General features: G+C 56.9%; 1 protein-coding gene across 1 annotated transcript; it reads left to right on the forward strand.

The window, feature by feature from the left end:
* Positions 1–9,422: 9,422 nt before the first annotated feature.
* On the forward strand, positions 9,423–12,689 carry KCNA4 (potassium voltage-gated channel subfamily A member 4). Its single transcript, XM_055317892.1, has one exon. The coding sequence runs from the start codon at positions 9,423–9,425 to the stop codon at positions 11,436–11,438; it is 2,016 nt and encodes a 671-aa protein (XP_055173867.1). The 3' UTR covers positions 11,439–12,689.
* Positions 12,690–27,827: the final 15,138 nt, after the last annotated feature.

Below are 27,827 nucleotides of genomic sequence, written 5' to 3' on the forward strand. Positions count from 1 at the left end.
GTTTGGCCTTTTATTCTAAGATACATCAGTTGGCTAATCCCCAGAATTGGGTTTTCTTTTTCTTTTTTTTTTTTTTGGGGGGGGGTGTTTCATCTCCAGCCAGGAGTGGAGAAAATTGAGCAAAGTGCAGAACATTTGGGGTGCAGTTGTGACTGGTCTGTACCCGCTGGAGGTGTTTTCCACGTGAGAGCGTCCTTCCTGGAACTACGGCCCTCGTGTGGGGAAGCACCTGCTAGACAAGCGCTGGCTTCCAGGTCACCAAATCAGAAGGAGCCGTGGGCAGGGCTCCCGGGGGCGACGGGACCTGGAGGCGGAGTATAAACCTACTTCTGCGCGGAACGGAGGCCCATCCTAAGCTTTTTTCTGTTTTTGTTTTTGTTTTGGGGTTTCTTTTCTATGATAACAAATGGTGCCATAAATACCATATATATGTAATCTTGGCGAGACAACGTAAATATTTCTACAGTGTAAATTCCAAACAGGGTCGGTCTTGTTCGCTGGCTACATGCATTTATCATTTTCATCGATAATGTCGAATCGTCCTTCAGAAAGATGCACCCCTTTGGGCTTTTCAACAAGGTGTGCGTACGCATTTCCCCCAATCGGCCATCCTCCACACCACCTCGTATCACTCAACGTCTTCCATTGACTTCTGCTCCGGTGACGCTTATCCTAGGGCGTGAGCGGTGCTGATCAAAATCAAAATGTGGGTTTGGGGGACAGGGTCAACCCTCAGGATAACACAGTGTGGCCTGCCCTGTGGTTACTCCATTTTAAGGGGCTTTCAGAGAGTTTGGAACACGGATTTGGCACAACCTCTTATTTTTTATGAAAAGGCCCATATTTAGGTACATGGAAAAGTTCCTTGACATAAACTATTAGGAGTTACTCCAGAAGGCATGGGGGTGGTGGTGTCTGTGGGAAAGGAAATACCATTTCGTTCCTAGACATTGCTTGAGTCACCTCGGCCCCACGTCTGCTCCCGATGGATTGATGCCGACACAAGATCGTGGGTGATCTTTACTTGCGCCCAGGTTCACCTTAAGCGAGCCTCCGCGGCTGCCCTGTTTTCCAGTTACACATCAGGGAAGTAGAGCAAAGAGCTGCGGAATTATGGGTGGCCCCGAACACGCGCGTCCACGAATTTGGGAATGGGACGCGTGATGTCAGTTTCCCCAAAATGTCCTTGTTTTCACATCCTTCAGAGCTTTAAAAGTCAGATGGTCAAGAGGCTGGGCGTAGGCAGGCATAAAACCAATCATCGTCATCATCATCTTCTTCATCTTCTTCTCCTTTTCTTCTTCTTCGTCTTCTTCTTCTTCTTCTTCTTCTTCTTCTTCTTCTTCTTCTTCTTCCTCCTCTTCCTCTTCTTCCTCTTCTTTTCTCTTCTTCTTCTTCTTCTTCTTCTTCTTCTTCTTCTTCTTCTTCTCCTCCTCCTCTTCCTCTTCTTCCTCTTCTTTTTCTCTTCTTCTTCTTCTTCTTCTTCTTCTTCTTCTTCTTCTTCTTCTTCTTCTTCTTCTTCTTCTTCTTCTTCCTCTTCTTCCTCCTCCTCTCCTCTTCCTCTTCTTCCTCTTCTTCTTCTTCCTCCTCTCTTCCTCTCTCTTCTTCTTCTTCCTCCTCTTCCTCTTCCTCTCCCAACACATACACTGAACTTTCTTGGCAAATGGAAGCAAGCCTCTTCCATTATTCATTCATTTTATTACATTCTTATCCAGAGCCTCCCCTGGGTCAGGTGTTGCTCTGGTTGCTTGGTGTCGCCGGCTGCTTGGGCAGAGAGGGGAGTAAATAGAACCTGAAACTCTGGGCACTACGGTCCCCAAAGAGAACAAAGACATTTACAACGCACGTAGCTGGCATCCCTCAGGGCTCCTCCCCGCTTTGTACAGAGGAGCATCTGCCGCCCTTTGCCCCTTTCTCTACAGAGACGTCCCAGCCTGCTCCGGAGCGTTCCTGCCACCACGGAGAGAATTCAAAGCCGGGGAGAAATTACCTGTGGCAGCAGGGGCATTTGGAGGTGCGGAGCTTACGGGGCGTCGACCGGTCACCGACTAAGAAAGGCAAGGAAACAATTTGTTTTTCTCCAGGGGAAGCCGGGTTTGGGGACTAACGAGGGAGAGTCTTGTGGGTCCCGGGCAAAGAATGTTTCTGCTGTTGTTTATGTGACTTTCTAGGAATTTTTTGGGAGAGAAATGGAAGTTTTTTTGTTTGCTTTATAAAGAAATTATTGAAAAGGGCCGAGGTGTGTGTGTCTGCGTGTGAGTGACATGGGGTGGGGAGAAGGCGGGGAACACGCTGTTCTGCCCGGGTGGCCCTCAGCCGTCCTTCCGACTCTGGGTACTCGAGGTGCCCGCAGCCCCGCGCCTGCATAGACCCCCCTCTTACCACTGTACACGCAGTGTCCCGTCTCCCCGTAGACCCCTGCTGCTGCCCCTGATTAGAGGCTGCTCCATTCTCTGCGTCTCTGGCCGCTGCTGTCGGGCATCGTCCCGGCTTCCCCCTGCTTCATGGTCTGTGTGGACGCATCGCAGCCGCTGGCCCGTGAGGACGGTGGGCACGGAGCCCGTGGGGTGGCCGCCACCGGCAGGGCTCCCTCCTCCCCGCGGCCACCTGCCGAGGGCCGCCCTCCGCCAGGCGGTGACTGTGTGCATCCAGGCGGCCTGCTAGTCTCGCCAGCCCCGATCCGGCTCCGTGATCGCCAGCAGTCCTACCACCCGGATTGCCTACCTGTGCGGGTAAAACTGGCCAGTGTGCACGCTCGCCAGCCCGGAGCCCGGAGCCCGGAGCCGGGGGGCACTGGGCAAGGGCGGTGTGCCCTGAGCGCGCCCTCCGTCAGCCGCCTGCGTGACCTGGGCACCTGGGCCTCATGGTTTTGCAGCTGTGTTCTCACTGAGGGGCTTCAATAATTCGGATTTCTAGATTTTTTTTAAAAGATGTTATTTATTTATTCATGAGAGAGAGAGAGAGAGAGGCGGAGACACAGGCAGAGGGAGAAGCAGGCTCCCTGCAGGGAACCCGACGTGGGACTCCATCCTGTGTCCCCAGGGTCACAGCCTGGGCCGAAGGCGGTGCTCAACCACTGAGCCACCCCGAATTTCTAATACCTACGAACTGCAAGTATTTCTACGATCCTCAGGTGTTTTTTCAACACTAAAATTCTCTGGGCCACGCAAAGCACAAACTCAGCTACCTGTTCTGGGTGGTGCGGAACTGGACAGTGTCCACACCACCTCACGGAGGCAGGGAGGGCTTTGGGCCCGCGCCGGGGACCGTCCTTACTTTGGAAGAAATCCACCCTCCCTGCTGCTTGGGAGGAACTAGAGCGGGGAACGGACGGAGGCACCGGGCCTGGCCTGAGCCCGCGGGCAGGTGCCTTCAAGTCTTCTGGCAGCGCGAGCCCGGAGGGCGCAGGTAAATGCATCTGGGACAACAACACAAGGTGCACTGGCCGGAGCCGCTGGGGCACCAGGTCCCACGTCAGTTTTTTCCTTTTCTTTTCTTTTCTTTTCTTTTTTTTTTTTCTTTTTTTCTTTTCCTTCTTTCTTCCTCTTTCTTTCTCTTCTTTCTTTCTCTCCTGTCTTTCCTGTTTTCCCTGATTACAATGTCAATGTTTTAGTCATTTTAAAAGATTTTTTTGAAAAACTCAAACAAGGGAGAGCAGTCCTCGCGGCGTCCTTCGCGGAGCCAGCAGCAGCCAGGTGAGAGCAGGCATATCTATAATTCAGACCGGGAATATTTCTCTCAATAATTAATGGGGCGCCACAAAAGGAGGCGAACGGCGCTGCCAACTGGGCCCAGCGCCCCCCGCCCGTGGGGCCCGCGGAGGGAGTGGGGCGCCCCGGCCTCGCGCTGGGCACGCGCGTGTGCAAGAGCTCGCAGCTTCCTCGGGGTGCACGTGGGGCCTGCGGGGGTGCAGCCCGCTCCGCCGCACCTGCACCCCCCCCCCGGAAGGCTGCGGGCGCCCCCCGGAAGGACAGGTCGGACCCAAGCCCCCGCCACCTGGGTTGTGCTGCAGCGGGTTCGCCGAGGCCGCTCCTGCCGTCCAGCAACCCGCGGGCCCGCCGCACCTGCCCCGCACCTGCCCCGCATCTGCCCCGCTACTGCCCCGCACCTGCCGCGCTCCTGCCCCGCACCTGCCCCGCTCCTGCCCCGCATCTGCCCCGCTACTGCCCCGCACCTGCCGCGCTCCTGCCCCGCACCTGCCCCGCTCCTGCCCCGCACCTGCCCCGCTCCTGCCCCGCTCCTGCCCCGCACCTGCCCCGCTCCTGCCCCGCTCATGCCCCGCTCATGCCCCGCACCTGCCCCGCACCTGCCCCGCTCCTGCCCCGCACCTGCCCCGCTACTGCCCCGCACCTGCCGTGCTCCTGCCCCGCACCTGCCCCGCTCCTGCCCCGCTCCTGCCCCGCACCTGCCCCGCTCCTGCCCCGCACCTGCCCCGCTACTGCCCCGCACCTGCCGTGCTCCTGCCCCGCACCTGCCGTGCTCCTGCCCCGCACCTGCCCCGCTCCTGCCCCGCTCCATGCCCCGCACCTGCCCCGCACCTGCTCCGCTCGGCCTCCGCCTCTCTCCCGCTTGCGCGTGTGCCCCCCACCCCGCGCGTCCTGACCCGGCCCGACCCCGCGCCTGCCGCCCCCGTGGAGCCGGGCACACACACCTTTGAAGTGGGCGCCCCCTGCGCCCCGGGGCCCGACCTCGACGGGAGGCTGAGGAGCCCTGCGGAGGCGGAGGCCGAGGGGCTGGGGCGCTCGCAGGGGCCCGGGGACCCCAGGGGGCGGCCTCCCCGGAGCGGCCCCGCCCCGCCCGCACCCACCCGGCGTGCGGGGCTGTGCGCGTGCGTGTGAGCGCAGGTGTGCGCGGGTGCACGTGTGTGAGCAGGTGTGCGCGGGTGCACGTGTGTGAGCAGGTGTGCACGTGTGCGCGTGTCTGTGCGTGTGCGCGCGCCGAGCCGTGCAGCGGGCGGGTCCGCGGAGGAGGAGCCGCGCGGAAGCGCCCAGTGGGCGACACCGGCCCGCCGAGGCCCCTCCCAAGCGCTCTCCGGGGCCCCCGCGCGGCCGGGCGGCCTCCGCTGCAAGCGGGACGTCCGTGCCCCGGGACTGGGGCTTCGGCCCTGCGGGTGAGGGCCCGGGGCTCCCGGGCGGCTCCGCGGCGGCGGGGGGCGGGGGCGGCGTCGTGCCCGAGCCCGAGCCCGAGCCCGAGCCCAGCCTGGCCCGTCGCGGGGAGGGGCCGCCGCCCGCAGGCCCCGCCCCCAGCCCCCGCCCCCGCCCCGCCCACCGCCGCCCGCAGGCCCCGCCCTCCGCCCCGCCCTCCGCCGTCCGCAGGCCCCGCCCTCCGCCCCGGCCCCGCCCACCACAGTCTGCAGGCCGCGCCCTCCGCCGGGCCCCGGCCCCGCCTCCAGGCCCCGCCCCGCCTCCGGGCCCCGCCCCGCCTCCGGGCCCCGCCCCGCCTCCAGGCCCCGCCCCGCCTCCAGGCCCCGCCCCCGGCCCCGCGCGCTCCCGGCCCGGGGAGGCGTGTGCTGCTCCCGCCGGCGCTCCCGGGAGCGGGCGGCTGCCGGAGGAGGACGCGGGCTTCCCGGGCGGCCGCTGCTCTCTAGGATCCTGCCTCTGCTCGCGGGGCGCCGGCTCCCTGCTGGGGCGGGCCGCGGCGCCGAGGTGCAGAGCCGCCGCCCCCCTCCAGCCGCCGGGACCCGTCCGCCGGGCTCGGCCGCGCAGCTCGCCCCGCCGCCCCCCGCCTGCAGCTGCTGCGCCCGGGGCCGGGGCCGGGTCCCCGCGGACGCCCGGGCTCGGTAAGCGCCCGCGCCCCCAGGCCGGCTCGCGGGGGTCCGGGCGGCAGGTGGCACCGCGACCGGGGCGGGGGATGCGGCCGGGGGCGGCAGCGGGAGCGCGGAGGCTGCGCGGCGCCGGGCGGGGGGGGGGTGCGGCCGCTGCAGGTGCGGGGTCGGGGCCGCGGCGCCGCCCAGGTGAGGCCCACCTGCACCCCCCCCCCGCCCCCGGGTGGCCGGCAGCGCCCGCAGGCACCGGGCACGGGCGCGCGGCCAGGTGGGCAGCTCACCTGCCGGCCTGGGCCTCCCCGCCCCCTCCTCCCCCTCCTCCCGGGGCTTCGGGGACCCCCCAGGCCGGTGCAGGACGAGCGCTGGGCAGGGAAACAGCCTTGTGCTGGGGCTGGGAGGCGCCCAGGGATGCCCGCCCGCTGTCTGGGGGCTCGGGGCTCCGCGCTTAGGGAGTCTCGTGCTGCTCGGGGGGAGGGAGGGAGGGAGGGAGGGAGATCTCTCTGCTCCTGGGAGGATGCTTTGCGCTGATTCCCCCAAACACGGATACCTTGGGAAGGAAGGGAGATTTTTCAGACCAGTTTTGCCATGAGGGAGGTTGCTCCTTCTTTTTTCTTTTTCCTTTTCTCCCCACCCTTATTTTTCTTATTCTGTTCCTTCTTCTCCCTCCTGCTGCCTCCACCACCGCCTTCCTCCTCCTCTTCTGCTTCTTCATCATCATCATCACCATCATCATCATCTTCTTCTTCTTCTTCTAGGTTAGGGAGAGTGAGGTAACTGGCAGCCAGTTAAAAGGAAGGTAATTTCGCTTTTCGTTAAGGCGGGAGGCAGGGAGATAAACATCCACAACCAAACCCAAATAAATAAATAAATTATGTGGTGTAGGGCAAAATGGGGGCAGGCAGGTCTAGATCTCCTGCAGAGTCGGTGGGGAACTAGAGGACCCGCTAGCGCGTGACCTTCTGGGAGTCAGTCAGTCAGTCGGCAGAGGGGTGCATGGTGTACGGGTTCTGCGGGGGGTGGGGGGTGAAGGGGGGTGGACAGGGTATTATAGCTGCTGGGAGGGAGTTGGGGGAGAAGCTGAGCCAACTCTCAGGCTCTGTGGCCTGTGAACGTCTCAAAAGATGGGGAGGGCCCGACGTTCCAGGACGAATGTGACCCCAGGGTGATTCTGTAAATGGAGATCTGGAGACCTTCCCCCGGGGGAGTAAACATTTCAGAGAACGTGCCGCTGTTAGAGTCGGCAACCGAAGGGGCTTGTCCTCGGAGACAGCTTCCGAGGTGTACTTTCTGGATCCTGTGTCCGAACGCAGCTCGCCTCTTGCCCTAGGAGACTGTGACTGGGGAGCCCTGTGCTTACCGCTCCCCTGCTCTGTCACTTCGTAAAACTCGGTGGGCTTAGGCTCCGAGGCCGACAGGATTCAGCCTGGAGCAGCAGGTGGTCAAGCGCTGAATCCTGCTAATGGCTCCAGAAAGCCATTTCTCCTGTGCTCCCCAAGTGCTTCCAGTAATAGAAACTGGTGGATGCCCTGAATTCTGACTGTCGTGATCCTCCCCAGCTCTCGGGGCCACCCTGCGTTCTTGGGAGTCCTGTCGGACCCACTGAATGCAAAAGCATAGGAGACAGAAGACAGGGCAGTCTTTCCAGGTCCTGCTGAGGACGTGAATTAGCTGGACCTGGAGGGAGCCGACCTAGAAGAGAGGCCAGGAATTCCAGGTGACAGAGGAGCCAGATCGGGGCTGCGAGGAAGATGCGATCAGCAAGTGGCAGATCGGAAACAGAAGTGGGCAGAGAGAGGCAAGGGAGCTGGCCGGGGGGGGGGGGGGCGGGGGGGGTGGTCCGGGAGATGGGAGATGATGGATGAAATTATGAGGGGAATGTCTGATGGGTGGAGGATAAAATCCACACAAACTGGGATTTTAAACATAAGGAGATAGTCCCCTGAGAAGATGTAGGAGGAAGCATTGAGGTGAACATGGAGGAACCGCGAGGAGGAAAAAAAAAAAAAAAAAAAAGATGATTATCAGAGAAGTGGAAACTGGGATTAGCTCCTAGGCTGTGGGTGGTAGGGAGTGTTCTGGAGTCTGGGGAACAGAAAAACAACAACAGGGACGTGCTTCAGGGCGGCAGGAAGTGCCAACCTAAGACAGGCCGCTGGGGAGTCTCCGAGGGCCCCCGTGTCCTCACTTCTGTCCTCCCCCTAACTGAGGCTGTGGCGCATGGACATAGGGGTTCGGGGTGAGTACCAGACAGCAGAGGCCGAGGCCACTGTCGCCCTGTTCAGAGCCGGCAGCCTCGATGGACGTGCATGATGTCTGTGCTCTCCTGGCAGCGTTCACCGTCTCCTTCGGTCCTCACCAAGAGACGGGGGAGGTTCCATGTGCCCTGCACTTCGTAGGTGAGGAGACTGAGGCTTGTGGAAGCCGTGGAGCCCGGGTGAAAGCAGACCCGTCCCTCCAGCGGCCCTGATCCTGAATCAAGACAGAGAGGGGTGGAGAGGCACCAAATCCAGAAGTATTTGATGAGTGGAAATTCAAAAAAAAAAAAAAAAAAAAGATAAAAAAATATGCCTTGAGATCAATGAACGATGGAAGCAGTTGTAAGGTGACTGCATCGTTGTTGTGGAAGGAAGAGAGTGACCGCGAGAGTTAAGACCGGGCATGAGCGAAAGGGACAGCCGTGTGGGTCGAGAGTGGAGAGAGGAGAAATAATTGAGTTGCCATGAGGATAGACCGAGCGGGAATCAGAACCAAAGAAGAGGGACAGGAGGGTGGTTGGGTGAGGAGGAGACGTCACCGGCTGCGGTGGTCCCTCGGGGCCTCGGGTGCTTTGCTTGCTTGAGGCCCAGAAGAGCGGGGTCTGGGACGGAGGCGCCGTCGGCTCTTTAGGAGTCGATGCTTTTTACTTTGCTCCCATGCTTGTTCCCTTCCTTCTTCAGGTGGAGTGCTGCTTCTGCGCCGCCTTAGCTGAAGGATGCTCTGCGCTCCCTGGCCTTCCATGGAGACCTCCGAGCCGGGTTGGCCCCCGCTGACGCCTCGCCTCGTACCTTCCCTACCTCCCAAGGTGTTTGCCTGTGTCGCGAGCTCGGCCCGGGCCCCGCGCCCCGGAGGCCTGTGCTGAACCCAGGGCGGCGCCCGGAGGAGCGGCCGCGGGCTCTGGGCGGCGATGGCCCGGCGCGCTTCCAGCCGCTCGCCCGCTCGGGTCAAGCCGTCACGAGAAGGCAAGTGCTAAGACTAAAGGCTTATTTGCATTTTATTTAAATCTGATGGACCGAGCTTTGGACGATTTCCATGGCAGAAAAATCCATTCCATTTTCCAGGCACAAGTGCTGGCCGTCAGATAGCCGCGGCCTTTGAATCCCCGGGCGGCGGCGGCGGCCAGTTCGGGCCGCGCTTCCAGACTGCGCCCGGGCCCCGGGCGCTGGGGGCCCCGGCGGGGACTTGGGCCCGGCGCGGCGCTACCCGGACGGGCCGGGCCCGGAGAGCAGCGCTCGTCCCTGGGAACCGAGAGCATGGGGCGTGCTGGTTTAAAAACGGAAAATGCAAAGTTGGACTGAAAATATCCTCAGTCTTCCGAGCAATCTGCTGAACGGTTCCAAACTTACCTTAGTCTGGTGAGGCGGGGAGCTGCCCCACTTTCCGTCGCCCGCCTCCCGCGGCCATGGAGGTCGCGATGGTGAGCGCCGAGAGCTCGGGCTGCAACAGCCACATGCCCTACGGCTACGCGGCGCAGGCCCGGGCCCGGGAGCGGGAGCGGCTGGCCCAGTCGAGGGCCGCGGCGGCCGCGGCGGTGGCGGCGGCCACGGCCGCGGCCGCGGAGGGCGCTGGGGGCCCCGGGGGCGGCGCGCACCAGCAGCACCAGCAGCACCAGCAGCACCAGCAGCACCAGCAGCAGCAGCTGCAGCAGCAGCAGCCCCGCGGCACCTGCCCCGCGCTCGAGCCCCAGGGCGGCCGTGTGGCCCGGAGGCGCCGGCGCTCGCGGCCCAACCGGAGGAGGCCGCCGCCGCGGCCCGGCGGCTTCCCGCACGGCTCGGACCTGCTGCCCAGCGGCTCGGAGGAGAGGATCCTGAGGGAGCTGAGCGACGAGGACGAGGACGAGGACGACGAGGACGACGACGACACCGAGGAGGAGGCCCGGCTGGGCCGCGGCCAGGACGACCGCGCGGCCCACGGCTCCTGCAGCGACCTGCTGCCCCGGGACGACGGCGCCTACGGCCCGGGCCGGCCCAGCGGCTGCTGCGAGCGGGTGGTCATCAACGTGTCGGGCCTGCGCTTCGAGACCCAGATGAAGACCCTGGCCCAGTTTCCCGACACCTTGCTGGGCGACCCCGAGAAGAGGACGCAGTACTTCGACCCGCTGCGAAACGAGTATTTCTTCGACAGGAACCGGCCGAGCTTCGACGCCATCCTGTACTACTACCAGTCGGGCGGCCGCCTCAAGAGGCCGGTCAACGTGCCCTTCGACATCTTCACGGAGGAGGTGAAGTTCTACCAGCTGGGAGAGGAGGCCCTGCTCAAGTTCCGGGAGGACGAGGGCTTTGTGCGGGAGGAGGAGGACCGGGCCCTGCCGGAGAACGAGTTTAAAAAGCAGATCTGGCTCCTCTTTGAGTACCCGGAGAGCTCCAGCCCAGCCAGGGGCATCGCCATCGTGTCCGTCCTGGTCATCTTGATCTCCATCGTCATCTTCTGCCTGGAAACCCTGCCCGAGTTCCGGGACGACAGGGACCTCATCATGGCACTGGGCGCGGGGGGACACGGCGGGTCGTTGAACGACTCCTCGGCGCCCCACCTAGAGAGCTCAGGGCACACCATCTTCAACGACCCCTTCTTCATCGTGGAGACCGTCTGTATTGTCTGGTTCTCCTTCGAGTTTGTGGTCCGCTGCTTCGCTTGTCCCAGCCAAGCACTCTTCTTCAAAAACATCATGAACATCATTGACATTGTCTCCATTTTGCCTTACTTCATCACGCTGGGCACCGATCTGGCCCAGCACCAGGGGGGCGGCAACGGGCAGCAGCAGCAGGCCATGTCCTTTGCCATCCTCAGGATCATCCGTCTGGTCCGCGTGTTCCGAATCTTCAAGCTGTCCAGGCACTCCAAGGGCCTGCAGATCCTGGGCCACACGCTCCGAGCCAGCATGCGGGAGCTGGGCCTTCTGATCTTCTTCCTCTTCATCGGGGTCATCCTGTTCTCCAGCGCCGTGTACTTCGCGGAGGCCGATGAGCCCACCACCCATTTCCAGAGCATCCCAGATGCGTTTTGGTGGGCCGTGGTGACCATGACGACTGTGGGCTACGGGGACATGAAGCCCATCACCGTGGGGGGCAAGATCGTGGGGTCCCTGTGTGCCATCGCAGGTGTCTTAACCATCGCTTTGCCGGTGCCAGTGATTGTCTCTAACTTTAACTATTTCTACCACAGAGAGACTGAGAATGAGGAGCAGACGCAGCTGACACAGAATGCGGTCAGTTGCCCGTACCTCCCCTCTAATTTGCTGAAGAAATTCCGGAGCTCTACGTCTTCCTCCCTGGGGGACAAGTCAGAGTATCTGGAGATGGAAGAAGGAGTCAAGGAATCCCTCTGCGCGAAGGAGGAGAAGTGTCAGGGAAAGGGGGACGACAGCGAGACGGAGAGAAACAACTGTTCCAACGCCAAGGCTGTGGAGACCGATGTGTGAACCCTGCTCTCCGCCCGCCGCCGGCCCCCCCTCCCCTCCCCGACCCCGGTATCTCCAGCTACATCTCACGCGTAGAGAGCGCAGTTGCGAGTTGCGACGACGGCGAGATGTGCCGACGGACCCGATGCGCAGAGCACCGCACCATTTACTTAAAGGTTACCCGTGGCGTGATGGTCACTAAACTTGTATGGCGCATCGAATAAGATGGTACATCCTGGAGAAGAGGGAGGCTAAAATTAGGAGCAGATCTATCTTTATATATTTTTTATCAGAATGCAAGAATTTTGCACATCAACCGGAGAAGATGTCCAGAGAGCAGAGGTGGTGGCTCCACGGAGAGAATGTGTACGCGTGTGCTTGCGTGTGTGCGCGCTGCGTGCGTGTGTAAGCGAATTGTCAACGTTGCCAGTCGTTGTGCGGTGATGGGAGAAGTTGGCATTTTGAAGTATTTACTATGTAAGAAATGACGAACCCGAGCAGTCATCTATTAGTGCTTTGACAGCATCTCATGTCTTTGGATTCCATGATTGTTTTTAAAGAACTGTAAGAATTACCGTGTAGAAAAAAAAAAAGAGAGAGAGAGAGAGAGAAAGAAAAGAAAGTGGATTATTTAATAGAATATAGGTCACGATTTTATCTTGGATTTAATTAAAGTTTATTTTTAACTGGAAATTCACTTTTGAAAAGGCCGCAGGGGCCTTTGGAAATTGATTATATTTTATTACTGATTTCGGGGGAAGATGGGACAGCCAATGCCTAACACTATGGAAGAAGTGAAACCAGAGAAAATGTAACAAGTCTTGCTCACAGTTAACGGGACTGGAATTTTTTTTTTTTTCCCTTTCCTTTGCACTATTTTATATGCTGGAGATGGAGAGAGACTTCCTACTGTGAATGTTTACTGATGTAACAGCTCCGTGACAATCACTGGGAGAATGATTTCTTGGTCTTACGCGATAGTCCTTCTCTTTGTGTGAGACTAATGGCCGCGCAGATAACAGCACATGGTCCCCCTTTTTAAAATTCCAGATAACTGATCTGCAAAGGGAGTATGAAGTAACACTTAGCAACGGAATCTTTTGAGATCGGACTGTTCACGACGATGCTTCCGAAACCATACGACTTAATTATTCTTCTGCCTTTTAAATCCAGAATAATTTAACCAAAGTTAATGCATGCACTGAAAGAGTTCTTGAAGAAATAAGATGCCCAGCAGCTACAGTGATTATGGCTTAAGAGCTTTCTATTAAACGTGCAACATAAATGCTAGATTTATTAAGTTTATTTCTTTGTGCAGCTCCATAAAGGCACAGTGTGGGGAGTCAGCTCAGAATTGAGCATTTTTGTCTGCCAAAACTGACCCAGGGGAGAGTTGCGTCAAAACATTGAGTTTTGGTGACACCGTCATTATCATTTTTGTTAAAAAAAAAAAAATCTTATGGCACGTGTGTTTGATTCATGACAGGGCGTTCTAGAAGGTGCGGCAACAGCTAGTGGTCAGACTTGCGCTATTCCGTCGTGATGAGATGTAGGTCGGCAGATTCAGAGTCCACGAGGGGCCTTATTCTCCAGTGTCTCCTCAACATCTATTCTTTATAAGATGGTTGTCCTGAGATTCGGGGAAAATAACCCTATGTAGCACATAATGAACTCTGACAACTGTGAATTAAAAAAAAAAAAAAAAAGATCTAGAATAGCTTTTCTCAAGCTTTTAAATCGCAGGCCATCGTTTATAATAACGTGAATCTTTAATAACATTCGAAATTCCAAGTAAATCTAAGGTCAGGTTTGAAAGCAAAGTTGCGCCCCTCCCCTCACCCCTTCCCCACCACTTACGGGAAACCCCCCCCCCCTCAAGAATACCTTGGGGAGAATGGAAAGCAGCGAGCAGCATGGGGGTTGGTCGAATGCTGTGACCAAAGATGTCTAGTGGGCAAAAGAGCGGCAAAACGAGGAAACTGAACTTGTAGCAAGACTCCCGGGATGGCATCGTAATAGGCTTGGGATCTGGAGCACAAACGTGGCGAGCCTTAGCCTAGGAGTCGGGCTGTCTGGGTTGGTCCCTGGGCCCTTGACAAGTCACCCTGCATCTCTGCGCCCCGTTTCCGCGGGAGGAGGGCACGTAAGGCTCTCGTCCCAGCACAGAGTCGCAGGGACAGCAGATGAGCCCCGAGAGGCCGAGCGATGTAAACGCCGCAGGTTATGTCCAGGTCGTTCTCTTCCTCCGGGAGGACGAGGTCTGGGACCCAGCGGCTAGGTGTGCCTGCGCTTTCCCGGGACACCGCGAAGAGCATGGGCCATCTCTTCAGTTTTGAGCTCCTGACGACAGGGGGACGCGCAGACGCAAGGTAGCCCGTCACTGACCACTTACCGCAGGTCCCTCAACTGGGGAAAGGCCCCAGGCGTGCGGCGCTGTGAAAGCCGCGTGTGTGAGTGAGATCCCGCGTGCCCCGCGCCGCGCCCAGTGGGTGCGGTTGTCCCAGGGCGGTTTAAGTGCCCGCCCTTGGGTGGCGACCGGCCGCCGTGGCCGCCCGGCGATGCTTGGGCTCCTCGGAAGGGAAGAGGCAGCGGGTGTCCCCGGCGTCTCCTGTTTGGAGGGAAGTTCCGTTTAGCGGAGCTGTAGTAGTATCAGACTCGATAATTCTGTGGATTCAAGGGATAGAGTCATTTCGAGGTCCTGGAGTAGTTCTCCTTAAGCGTTTTCTTAGGGGCCACCGCGGGCTTCCAAACTGCGTATTGTCGGGCTATCGCGGGCTCCGTGTCGCGCCGTTTGTATTTTCCTTCGAGATGCATTTATTTTAGGGTGTCGGGAGCTCATGTCCACACTAGGAAGAAAGCCCCGACGGCCTCGGGGTTCGCGAAGGGCGCTTCGGTAGGAGCGCTTCCCGGGTAGGGAATGTGCGAAGGCCGGGAGCGCGACAGGTGCCGCTGTGGGTGAACGACGTTGTTCCAAGGCAGAGCCGGGCAGGCTTCAGGCCACGTGCAAGACGCTACACTGAGGACCATGCTTCCAGGGGCTCTTTGTGCCTGAGGCCGGGGACCGCCCTCTCAGACACCACCCCCCGCATTTGGCTGTATTTGATAAAACGGGGGTGGCTCCATTCAGAGATTCGAATTTCGGGCATCTGGGATCCTATAGTTGCTTTTCAGGTGACCATGTTACCAAAAGTGCCCTATTTGAAGGTCAGGCCTCCTCAGAGTCGTCTTTTCAAGGGTTCTGCGCTGTTCTCTCTTTGCAAATGCTTGAAAAGGAAACAATGGTCACGGAGAAGAGAGGAGGACCAACTATTAGTTAGTAGTTTCTGCACAACTATTCTGCGAAATCTCTGCGAAATTGAGCTAGCGGATGCCCGAGGAATGAGGGTTGGCCTAGGAGTGGAGAGCTGGCTTGCTGACACGGGCGCATCATTTCATCTTCCTGATTCTCAGTCGTGCTGTTGGTTTTTTTAGGTGTAAAATCAGGCTGTTGAGCCACGTTATCCCTCGATTCCTTCCAGCACGGAAATTCTCTGAAGTCGAAGGAAGTATCAGACGAGCTTGGTATTTTCCAAGCATTCAGGTCACGCCAGCCTTGATCTTACATAGTTACGTAGAGGGAGCAAAATAGTTCCGAAATCTCACCGTTGGGTTAAATGCAGAACCAGGAGTTTGAGACTGAGATTTTAGAATGTAAGCTGAATGGCAAGGGTGTCTTTTTTTTTTGTTGTTTTTTTTTTTTTTTTTTTGAAAGGGTGTCTTTTGAAGCTCTTTCTTCCAACAACTATAGGGAAGGGATTTCCTTAATTAAAAAAAAAAAATCACCCAGTCTCCAATCGAATACATATGGTGAAAGTTGGTAAGTAAACATTTTGATTTCTTGCTTTGTTATAGTAGAGTTTTGTCAGCAAACAGTGCTCCGACCTGTGCTGGGGAACTCATTTTATGCCTAAACACATGTAGTATTTCACAAGTGCTACTGCTTTTCTTGTCATGTTTGTTTTAAGCAGGATCGCTGAAGCTCTGTGAAAATCTTTTCATTAAGGCTGCGTTACAATAGAACCCAATATATGAATAAGAGATCTCTGTGGAAAAACACTCTGATGCATATACGTCCGTGCGTCCATTTTTTAAGGAAGTCGACATTAACCAGCAGAGAATTATTATTATTATTTTTTTTTGAGAATTATTCTTAATTGCATTAGAATCATGAGCAGTAGAGTATCCCCACGTCCCGGAAGAATGAGAGATGCTGTTCTCCGTCGTCGATTCTGCGGAGCGCGATGCGTCTTCCGCCGCAGTGTTGCAGCTGTTCGTAGGTAAAGGGGGAAATACACCAGGCTCAGTTTGCATTTCTCAGTGAACACCTGCTGTGGTCATGTGCACGATGCGGAGCGTAACACCCCTCTTTATATGGCTTTTTTTCCCCCCTTATTGATGCCGTATAGAATGATTACGGGTTGTCATTCAGTGACAGGGAATCTTCCTGACCCAAAAGTCACTCTGAATTCTGCAAGGGACAGTTGGTGGGGACAAAAGGTGCTTCGTGGTTTTCCTGCCTGCAATGACGTTTCCCTCAAAGCACAGGGTCTTCCAAACCGACGTAGCCGGTACAGGTTAGAAGACGGCCCTGCTTTCTAGTATGGAGATCATTATCCCTGTTTTGAAAGGAGGTTTGTGTTCAAGATTGAAGGAAGCGGAGCTATTTTTGCAGTAAATGGGAATGTGTACTTCTGAAATGTAAATTAAGATTAGGACTGTGATATGAGTTTTATTTCTGACTTGGTTCTCTGTTTCCATAGCAGTCCCAATTTCCTACAGTATCTTCAGGAAAAAGTATGCTAATACGCATCAGACCATATGGCCCAATCTGAGGTACGGAAAATATGGTTATTTTCTTTATGGATAAATAAATTAACCCCAGGGTATGAGTTGAGTGCTTTGAAAAACAGCCCATGTTTAAGGAGCCACGGCTCTGGGGGAGACTCGAACGTGCGGCCCTGGGGCCTGTGGGTAGCACTGAGTGGTTTCAGGCCAGCGGCATGCTCCGCCAGGTGTCCTGCTGCCGTCTAGGAAAGGCTGTTCCCGCCTTCGGTGCTCATGGCGTTGCTCATTTGCGGTTACGTTTTTGATTTATCTGCCTCTATCGGTGTCTTGGAAGGAGAATTTGTACCCAGAGTATCAGGAGCTAAACGGTTTTGACGGCTGACCCGGGAATGCTCAACTTTTGGCTCCTGACTTGGCAAAGAATGGGTCGTGTAGACGCTCCACAACCAGGTCCTCATCCGAGCTGGCTTCACTCGGCCTCAAAACCGTGGTCTCCCCTTCAACAGCCAGGCTAGGAAAACGCAAAACTGTGAACGGAAACCAATAAAGTCGAAAGAAACAACCAATGCACTGAAACTAGAAACCAGTACGCAAAACCTGTCCGGAAACCCAGTGTGTCGTGCACATCCTTGCGTCCTGTACCTAGAACGAGCCGTGAACGGCTTCGGGACGGCTTTGCCACCTCTCCTCACGGGCAGCAGACGTGGCCCGGAGGCGACCGTTGCCGTGAAAGCTGTAAAGCACAGATAGGGTCATGCCAGTTAACGTTTTCTATGAAAATGATAGAAACGCCAACCGACCTTACAAGTGGTCTTAATGGCGATTATTAGGAATAACTAATAGGTATGGAAATATGCTGCTTTTCTCCAGTTATTGGCATAATGCGCGAATGTACTTGGATTGATTTCTCATGATTCCGGAGATTTTTCGTGGTTCCTCGCATAGCCTTAAAGCCACAGAGCATGAAGGCATTTTGTACACAGCTTCTCAAGCTGGATACTCAAGGATCGGTCAGTCGCCTCTTAAATCAGCTAAATAAATAGCCCCTGTGGATGCTGCCTACACTTGTACCAGTGCTGAGCCAGATAATTACATTGGTTTCAGAATGGTTAGATTAATATGCTTATATAAGTATAATATATATTTTATATATATTATATTTTATATATAATTTTTATATTTATATTAAATAAATACATAAATAAATATATTTGTTATATTATATTATATATAATATACTATATTTATCATAATATATTAATATATTATTTATATATTATTGATATTATGTAAATAATATTAAATATATTTAATATTAATATATTAATATTGAATATATTAAATGATATATATATTTATAAAATACCTTTAATAAAAAATAAAATAAAATAAAATAAAATAAAATAACTTTAATGCTCTGCCTTTATTCTGGCCAAAGATAGGAAAATGAATTGTCTGAGGCATGGGAAGAGCCTTCTTGAAATGAAGTAAAAGCAATAATTCTTGTGTGTTTTGGGGAAGCAGTGAGACCTACAGGTTGAAAAACCTTTCTAGGTTGGACTTTGGTGCCGTGTAACCAAGTGGTCTTAGGGCTAAGCTCTGGGACGTTGCATGGGATTCGGATATGTGAGGTTTCGCTCCCGGGAAGGGTTACGTATCATGTTCATGAAACATTGCAGAAATGCTGGTCCTACTTTTCGGGGCCGCTATTCCCATTATATAAAGGATGCGTGGAGCATGGGAACGAGCCTGCATGGCCCCGTAGAGCTCCTTCGTGCTCTCTAGAAATCAGTGCACCTGGAAGCCGTTACTGTTCTGCATTTTTGTCGGAGCTGTGGTTTGATGTGACTTCCTTAATTCTCTTAGGCTCAATTACAGGATTCGAGTCTCGGGTTGTTTTTGTTTTGGGCGGATGTTTCCGTCTATCCCAGCCTCTGAGGGTGCTCGCATACAAAACTGTAAAATAATTGGGAAACCTCATATTTCTCGGAGACCAGGGCCGAGAGCTGCACTCTTTCCCTGAGGGGGCCGCGGAGTTACCATGGAGGCCCTATGTTCTTCTACCTATAAACCGAAGTCACTGGTACCTGCGTAGATTGGTGACTGCCCCCGAGGAGGCTGGCGCGCGATAGCCCCTGGGGAGTCTTTCTCTCCTCCTTCAGGTGGTGCGGATCCTGATCCGCGTGGGGTTCTCATTTGCTACCCGGCAGGGTGGGAAACACCTAACGGAGCTCCCACTGGACCGAAGTCTATCAAGACATGATGGAATCCCTGGGGAATACAGTAGGGTCTGTATTTCTCTGTTGCCGTTCCTGGTTGGCATTACGGTCGGCGTTACGTCGGGGAGTGGATTTTACCATTACGATGGTTTGCCCGATACTGCAATGGGCTTTGATAAGAAAAGCGAGGTCGTGAGCTCCACAGTATCCTTACTAGCTTGAGGAGTGACTCTAGTTAAATATATTAGGATCTTAATATGAGATCAGGAGATTGCAGTTCACAGGCAGAGCCATTTATCTGGAGGGAGATTCATGCCATAAATAACGATTCATCCAGGCGGGTTGCTCGGGAGGTTAATGGAATCTCTTTGCTTTTCTTCCCTCTCTATCTCCTGACTTTTGAACGTCATGTTTAAATTCATGGGTTATGTTCATTTTTTATTTATTTTTTTAAATTTTTATTTCTTTATGATAGTCACACACACAGAGAGAGAGAGGCAGAGACACAGGCAGAGGGAGAAGCAGGCTCCATGCACCGGGAGCCCGACGTGGGATTCGATCCCGGGTCTCCAGGATCGCGCCCTGGGCCAAAGGCAGGTGCCAAACCGCTGCGCCACCCAGGGATCCCCCATGGGCCATGTTTAAATTGGTGGATATACGTGTTTCATCTTCTAGCAAAACCAAGTGAAAGACTTGGTTGCAAATTGATAAGAACACGGATTCTTATCGATTCTTTGATGATCTTTTTTGCAACGTCTGCAGTTAAGGAGTCTGGAAGCGGCTCTCGGTAGATACGGAGAGCAGCCCGGGGACGTGCATACGGGCCGCAGGAGAACGGGGACGACACAGGAGGCGCACCGGGCGTGGATTTCCCTTCTGGTTTCCTGGGGCGCCCGCAGGGTTCTTGGCCTGTGTCTCCCGGGTCCGGGGCAGCCAGCGCGGAGCTGGGCAGGTGCAACAGGTGGCTAGGAGGGTCACAGCTCCGCAGGGCCTGGGGGACCACAGGGACGTCGGCCGGGGTCCTCTCCGCGGCCCTCAATCCACCGCAGGGGGTTGACGTGCCAGTGCCTTAAAACTAAGAAGCAAGTGACCCCTGAAGCCCGGGGTGCCCGCCGCGAGCACGGGCTGCAGGACGCGTTCCCGTCGCTTACGGGCAGCGGGCGATTCCCGGAGGAGGCAGCAGTCGCAGAATGTGCCAGTTAGAGCCCGGGGCTGCGTCGCGCGCTCCTCGCTGAGCCAGCTGCCGTGCTGCCCCCGGGGAAGCGGGGCTGCTTCTCCGCTGGGGGCCGCGCCCTCCCCGGGCTTCGAGGCTTCGAGGCGGCACGTGGCCGGGCGGGCGGGCAGGGCCACGCGCATCCAGGCTTTGGCCTGTGGCTCATGTCGTGACGCCGGGCTCTGCAGCCGCTCAGCGGCCGGGGCTGACCCTGGGCGGGGGAGGCCATCCCGCCGGCTGCCTGCAGCCCCGTGGGCACCGCCGTCACCGCTACCGCAAGCCGAAGGCGACACGCGGGGACACGTTTTCATTTCCGTTGTGAAAAGCCGTCGTTGGGTTACAAGCTTTGTAAGAGACACGGGAAAGTCGCTCGACGTCTAAAAAGTGTCGCTGCAGCCCCGCAAGGCCCAGGGCAGGATCTGGAAGTCGGTCCTCGCGTCAGAGTGACCAGACACCAAGTCGCTCAAGGTGCGTGTTGCAAGGCCGCGCTCTCGGTTCGGGCCGGGCCCCGGCGAGGGGAGGTGTGGGCGCCCGGTGCCCCGCCGCCCCCCAGCTGCCGCGTTTCCGCGTGATCCTGGCAGACGCCCCGCGCGGTGACTCAGGTCCGCCGGGGAAGCCCGCGGCTGTGGTCGCCTGCGCCGCGTCCGTCGAGCTCTGTCCTCCGTGGGCGCCGGCCGCCGGCCGCCCGTGACGGGACCGCGGGGCTTCGCAGGCGGCTGGCTGACCCGCGGGCGGGTCCGTCCACTTTGCGTTTTTCACTCAGATGCTCGTGACTGTGAGGAGACAACCTCGGCGGACACGGAGCTGGGGCGTCGGCGGAGACCCTGCTCGACCGCCTGTTGTCGGGAGTTCAGTCAGGGAGGCGAGGGGCGGACAGGCCTGAGCACCGTTCGCCTCGCCAACGGCCGCCGGGGCAGACAGCTGACGCGCCGGCTCTCGCGGTGTCGCTTTGGTAGGCCTCGGGCTGCCGACGCGCTGGGCCCTTGGGGGGTTGCTTGAGGGGAGACGTGTGCGCCGGTGAGACGGTGCCCGGCGCCTGAGCTCTCCCTCCCTGTGGCCGAGCAGCTGGGGGCGCCGCCAGCCTCTCCCTCGCCGGCCCCTGTGTGGAAGCCGGACCCCTGTGAGGGAACCTGCATGGAGGCCGGGCCTCCCCTGTGAGGGAACCCATGAGGAGGCTGGGCTCTGTGAGGGGAGCCTTTGTGGAGGCCGGGCCCTGTGGGGGGGAACCTGTGTGGAGGCCAGGCCCTGTGAGGGAACCTGTGTGGAGGCCTGGCCCTGTGAGGGAACCCATGAGGAGGCTGAGCGCCCCTGTGAGGGAACCTGTGAGGAGGCCGCCCCCCCCCCCCATGAGGGGAACCTGCGTGGAGGCCTGGCCCTGTGAGGGGAGCCTATGTGGAGGCCAGGTCCTGTGGGGGGAACACGTGTGGAGGCCGGGCCCCCCTGTGAGGGGCACCTGCACGGAGACCAGGCCCTGTGGGGGGGAACCTGTGTGGAGGCCGGGTCCTGTGGGGGGAACCTGTGTGGGAACCCGTGAGGAGGCCAGGCTCCCCTGTGAGGGGAACTCGTGTGGAGGCCTGTGAGGGAACCCGCATGGAGGCCAGGCCTCCCCTGTGAGAGAACCTGTGTGGAGGCCGGGCCCCCCCTTTAAGGGGAACTGCGTGGAGGCCAGGCCCTGTGAGGGAACCCATGAGGAGGCTGAGCCCCCCTGTGAGGGAACCTGTGAGGAGGCCGCCCCTCCCCCCCGTGAGGGGAACCTGCGTGGAGGCCAGGCCCTGTGAGGGAACCTGTGTGGAGGCCTGCCTCTGTGAGGGAACCCATGAGGAGGCTGAGCCCCCCTGTGAGGGAACCTGTGAGGAGGCCGGCCCCCCCCCCCATGAGGGGAACCTGCGTGGAGGCCTGGCCCTGTGAGGGGAGCCTATGTGGAGGCCAGGTCCTGTGGGGGGAACACGTGTGGAGGCCGGGCCCCCCTGTGAGGGAACCTGCGAGGAGGCTGGGCTCTGAGAGGGGAACCCGTGTGGAGGCCTGTGCGGGAACCTGTGTGGAGGCCGGGCCTCCCCTGTGAGAGAACCTGTGTGGAGGCCGGGCCTCCCCTGTGAGGGGAGCCTGCGTGGAGGCCGGGCCCCCCTGTGAGGGACCCATGCGGCGGCATGGAGGCAGCGACGTCTAAGCGTCCTGTGCGGCTCACTTACGCGTCTCTCAACGGAGGCCAAGTGCACTCGAAAGATGGCAGCGTTCCTGCGCGTGATGCAGCGTAATCTAGAAATGTGCCATTATATTACGTGGATTGCGTTTCTGAGATTTTAAATGAATCCGTGTCATGCAGCATCACCTTTATTTCGGCCTCCGTTTTTTGGCCGTACTCGCCCGACAGGCTACGTGGGAATGTTCTCAGAATAGAGTTTGGCGACTTGAAGGCAGGAGGAAACGTCTCGCGTTCCCCGCGAGCGGCAGTGTCAGCCTGACCCCCTTGGACTTTGACTTCGGACCTTGACCCGGCAGTTGGTTCTGGGTTTGGCCGCTGCTGCTGTCGAGGCGGCCTCCGGCCCGTACACGCGCCTTCACCGTCCGTCTCCGGTGACATACGGCCTCACGCTTCGGACAGGAGGGCGACGGGCTGCGTGGCCGCAGGCCGGGGCGGCAGGAGGGCGCAGGGGCCTCCCGGTGGGAGTCCCGCGCCGCCGTCCGTGAGTCGTGTGCTTCTCTGGTTCTTCCGGCGTCAGGCCCCCGGGACCCCAGCGGGGCCCGTTTGTCTCGGCCGGAGCATTTGGCAGCGGGGACAGACCCCTGGGCCCCCAGGGCGGGGGCAGAAGCATCGTCGGCGAGCTGTCCCCAGCAAGACGGTTCCTTGGCACACATCGGAGGACAGCGCCGGGAACGTCGCACGGAGGGTGGGGGGACACCCCAAGTGAGTCAGTGTCATTAAAAAAAAAAGGTTCAGAGAGTGGGCAGGTCAAAGGTCGCGCAGCTCCAGCGGTTGCCAGATGCCGAGGAGCGGCCGGGGAGGCGCAGAGCTACAGGGCACTTTGTTGTGACACTTGTCGCCCTGGACCAGCCCCGAGTACCGAGTACCGGGGTCGCCGAGCCAGGGCCCGTCAGACGCCTCAGCCGTAGGCGGGTCGCCCGCGAGCTCCTGCCTCCCGAGCCCCAGGGGCAGCGCGACCGTCGTCCTCGGGCCGCCTTGGTCCCCCGACGCCTCGGCCGTGCAGCCGGGCCGGGCTTCGGGCGGGAGGCGCCACTGTCGCCGCTGGGCTGGGAGCGCGGGCGCCCGAGGCGTTTTTCCTATTTTTTAGTTTCTTGGATTCTCAGAGGAGTATCTTCTTTAATGTAAGGACATTTTCATTTTTTTAAAGGATTTTATGTATTTATTCGCGGGAGACCCAGAGAGACGGGCAGAGACCCGGCCGAGGGAGAAGCGGGCTCCACGCTGAGCCCCCGGGCGCCCAAGGACACTTCCGTTGCTTAGGGACCGCCTCCGGTCCATCCGTGGAATAATCGCGCGGCAGCAGCGTTCGGGAGAAGCGGTCAGTGTGCTCTCGTTCTTCTGTCCCCTTGGGTCGTCTGCGCCCAAAGGGACACACGCGTGTCTCTCCGTGATGGACTCGGGGCTAGTGCCCGCCCGCCCGGGGCAAGGGCTGTCGCCGAGGCGCCTACACAGCTGCCCGAGGGCCTTCGTTTGTGTTTGTGCCGGGACAGGACAGCCCCGTGGGCTTAGCCTTTGGTGCCTGGTGACCTTGGGCCCCGGGCGAGGCGCCACCGACTCCAGCCCGCGAGGCCCGGGGTGCCGGGGGCCTGTGCCTTTCTGTCCCCGAGGCCCAGCAAGCCTCGCGCTGCTCCTGTGGGTGCTGCGCACCTGCTGTCACCTACTTGGCTTTTTTCAAAGCTCCGTCAGAGCGTGTGTGTCCGGTGCTAGTGTCCCAGAGGGGGCTGTGACGATGTCGTGCAGGTGACGCCCGGCGTGCTGAGGCCCGGGGTGGTTCGGGCGCTGCTCCCCAGCCGTCCCTCTGCTGTGTTCTCCGTGCACAGGGGGCACGGGGTTTGTCGCCCGAGCTGCAGCACCTGCTCCCTGGGCGTCTGTACCCGGCCCCGTCGTGCTCGTGACATAGCTACGACCCGAGCTGTCGCTTTCCCCGAGCCTAGTGGCCCTGCTTCCCTTAGCGTCGCTGCGCCGCGTCCACCTTCAGCTGCTGCCGTGATCCTGGGCCTGCGCCACCGCCCTGCCCCCGGGCGCGCTCCTCTCCTTCCTCCCACCGCCGCGCTGCTTTCTCAGCGGCCTGGCCCCTTCTCCTCAATGACTAGGACTAGGACTGCCATGGGTATTCTCGTGAATGGAACATCCTAGAATACATGTTTATTATTTTTAAGGCTGTTTTCCCAGCGGAAGTTGTTTTTAAGTGAAGGGATTTTTATTTGATTATTTTATTTTGTTTTATTTTATTTTTTGTTTGTTTGTTTATTTATTTATTTATCTATTTATTTATTTATTTTTAAAGATTGTATGTGTTTATTCACGAGAGAGTCAGAGAGAGAGGCGGAGACCCAGGCCGAGGGAGAAGCGGGCCCCCTGCGAGGAGCCCGACGGGAGACTCGATCCCGGGACCGGGTTGTGCCGGGGCCCAGGCAGGTGCTCAGCCTCTGAGCCCCGGTGCCCTGGGTCCTGACCGCCGGGGTGGCCGCGCTGTCCGTGTCCCCCGCCCTCCTGAGCGCCCGGGCCCCGCGGGCTGGTGCTCGGTGTCCTGCTGCCTCAAGGGCACACCCGACCCCCGCTCTGCTCCCTCTTCTTCCCTCTCGCCCCCCCACCTCTTTCCTGTGCTCTGCCCCCCTCTTTGTGCCTGCTGAGCACCTGGCCCTTGGCCGCCGGCTGTCTCTGCAGAGGGCTGGGCCCCGCGGGCAGCCTCCTGCCCACTCGGTGTCCCCTGGTGTGTGACCCTGTCCGGCCGAGCCGCGTGGGCCCGAGGCCTCCTGGGTCCGGGCCTGGTGCAGCCTTCGCGGCCCCCCGGGGACGCCCGGCGCTGGCAGGGGAGCCTCTATACCTTCGCATTTGTTCATTTTTTCTTAGCAGCTCAAAGCACGGGTTCAGCTCCTTTTCAGGGCTCCCCGAAGGGATTTCTGCGAATTTTGGGAAACTCTGCTTAGTTTGAACTTTGAGCTTGTGACTCTCCCCTGTTTGCTTACTACCTGCTTACCTTTGGGATTGCCGCTTTGGGGGAATCGATCCAATTCAATTAGAGATGTCTCCAGTTATTCTTGGAACCGCTTCTTATGTCAGGAAGAAGTTGTAGAAATAAACAACGTGTTTTTTTTTTCCTTTTCTTTTCCTTTTAAAGGTTCGAAACAATTTGTAATATTTTGTGGACCGTTTTGCAGCTGCATTGCTTCTAATTGTGCTGCCTCACCTTTCAGAGAGAGAGAGAGAGGTTTGGGTACCTTAGACTGTAACCGTGGGTTTTCAGGTTCAGTCATTGCAATAAAGAGGCAAATCTCAGGGTATAAAACAAATAAGCAAAGAAACGAGAACGTTTTAACTCGCTACGTGAGACCGCAAAGTCACAAATAGTGCTCGTTTCTGAAAACTCACCGGTTGTGTTCGGGGCCGAGCTCTGTGGGCCGCATGGCGTTGCGGGAACGCACCTGCCGGCATCCGCAGCCCACCGGCGTCCTGGGGCCCCTGAGGACCCCTCGGCCCCGGCCCCTCCCGCGGCGTCGGCAGGATCCAGGAGGTAAAGGCAACTGGCAGCATCGCGGGGCGTCTCTGAAACCCCGTCCAGTGGGAGGGCCGTGTGGTCCCTCTTGCTTGCTCGTGGTGACCGGGGGCATCCGTATTTTCAGGACAAATGTTTCAGAGATAGTTGTCCCTGTCCACGGCAAGAAGGCATGGGGAGAAGATGGGACATTTTAATTCAGCCTACCTCTCACACCCTCTTCTGCTTGGCGCACCGTGGGACCCCTCTGGGTTATGTGTGTCTACAAGGTAGTAGTTTGTAAAAAGTGGCCTACAGTCATTTTTGTCTCTATTAGGTTCTTTTTTTTTAACTTTTATTTATTTATGATAGTCACAGAGAGAGAGAGGGAGAGAGGCAGAGACACAGGCAGAGGGAGAAGCAGGCTCCACGCACCGGGAGCCCGACGTGGGATTCGATCCCGGGTCTCCAGGATTGCGCCCTGGGCCAAAGGCAGGCGCCAAACCGCTGCGCCACCCAGGGATCCCTCTCTATTAGGTTCTTAAAAACGATTCCTTCCTGGGAAAATGGTAAGTTTAAAGGTGTAAAGGATTGCTCGCTTCTTGCAGTGTTTTTGTCCCAGGCTAGAGGCCTGCACGTAGTGTTGTTGGCTAATCGATGGACCCCATTGGCTGGACACGGACAGAGGTTTCACGTTTCACACGGTGACATCGTTTTTGCTTACTTGTGACTTTTGAACAATCAGTTCTTTAAAACAATCTGAAAAAGCAAATCTTCGCATTAATGCGAACTCTTTCTTGGTGCCTTGAATTCTGAGCGAAGAACACCGCCGTCCGTTGTGAATTTAAAGCCCATCTGGGTGAGGTTTGACCAGGAAGCACGTGTCCGACTTTGGACCCATCTTTTTCGATGTGGCACATGCGCGTTTCATCCAGAGTAGGTCCGTGCGAGTCAGCTGTCGGTGAAACATCCGGTGTTGGGACGTGCTCAGATTGGTAGCTGGCAAGTGCGTTATCAGTCTTGTAACGGATTTTCAAGTGATTTCAGAGCATTCGTATTGGCCGATTATGGACATCGATAATGGTCACGTTAAACTTAGTACGTCTCTCGATTTGTTTTTTGGTACGAGTCTTGTAGTCCTAGGGTAATGAGGCTGATGTTTTTTTCCTAACGTGTCTGTGAAAGATACTTTGAGGATTTCTATCCTCTTTCTCCTCCTTATGGTATAAAAAAATGTCTTTCCAAGTGCATCTGGTGGTTTCTTTATCAGAAAACCATTCATATTTCAGGGACTTTGGAAAATATCATTCGTGGAGCAGATAAATCTGTTATTCAGGAAAATTATCACGATCATCAATGATGATGATCGTTGTTTGATTCTTTCCTTCGCTGCGGTTGTATAGACACCAATGTGGTTGTATCTTGTCCCCTTTGGCTCAATAAGTATCTGTTTCTATCCACGAGAGATTTTATTTATTTATTTATTTATTTATTTATTTATTTATTTATTTATTCATTCATTCATTCATTTATTTATTTAATTTTTTTTTCACGAGAGATTTTAAATGATTCCTTTGCCATGTTTAAATTTCATACCTGAAAATGACCTTTCCATTTCCAAATACCTATTAGATGGCAAAGTCAGTGCATTGGGTGACGTTAGGATTCTTTAATGACTAAGGACGATTATTTCCCCCCCTGTGGGTGCCTCCATCAATTACATTTCTTGCAGCTGTCACTTCGCCACACAAAGAAGGCCACAGAGCTCTTGTTGTATTCTCTGGGAGCGTCTAGGTTAAATTTTTATTGATAATGATCAGAAGTAGGGTTTTCTAAACGCTTATTCGCCAGAACATAAGCATATCCACTGCTTGATGAGGGCGGCTCCGCTGACGACTCTGTTTTCGGGGATTTCTCAGGGAAGGCGGATCCAAGGAGAAGACAGGAGTAGTCAGAAGTCACTTCCTGCACTTACCTCCTGTTTTCTTTTAGAACATTTATTTAGCTTTTCATAAAGGAACCCATGGTATATTTATAGTCCCCTTCTCGTGAGTTCTTCACCTAGTTAGGCGGTTGCTGATACTAAAAAAAAAAAAAAAAAAAAACGAAGGAAACAATCTCCAAGAAAGAGAGGTGGGCAGGGACCAGTGTTGAAGGGCCCGGAAGGATGTGCGATGCGGATTATTTGTCAAAGACCATCGTATGGACTTGGGCTTATCTTCTGGGTCCTTTGCCACGTTGACGGTACTTTGAGACGTCTCTTCACATCACAGTAAAATGTGAAGAATCACATCCCGGAAGCAAGAGGGGAGCGGGAAACTGTTCTGTTGGACCCCTTGTGCCGTGGTGCCTTCGTCTGCGTGGGCCGTCCTGTTCCCGGGACCTTCCACGCCTCAGCCTTTCCCTTCTGATGGTGGAGACCATTGACTGCTGACCAGCCTGCTCACCCAGTGGCCCCGCCGTGCAAATCCAACTC

This window comes from Nyctereutes procyonoides, unplaced genomic scaffold (genome assembly GCF_905146905.1).
Source record: "Nyctereutes procyonoides isolate TBG_1078 unplaced genomic scaffold, NYPRO_anot_genome, whole genome shotgun sequence".
Classification (NCBI taxonomy): domain Eukaryota; kingdom Metazoa; phylum Chordata; class Mammalia; order Carnivora; family Canidae; genus Nyctereutes; species Nyctereutes procyonoides.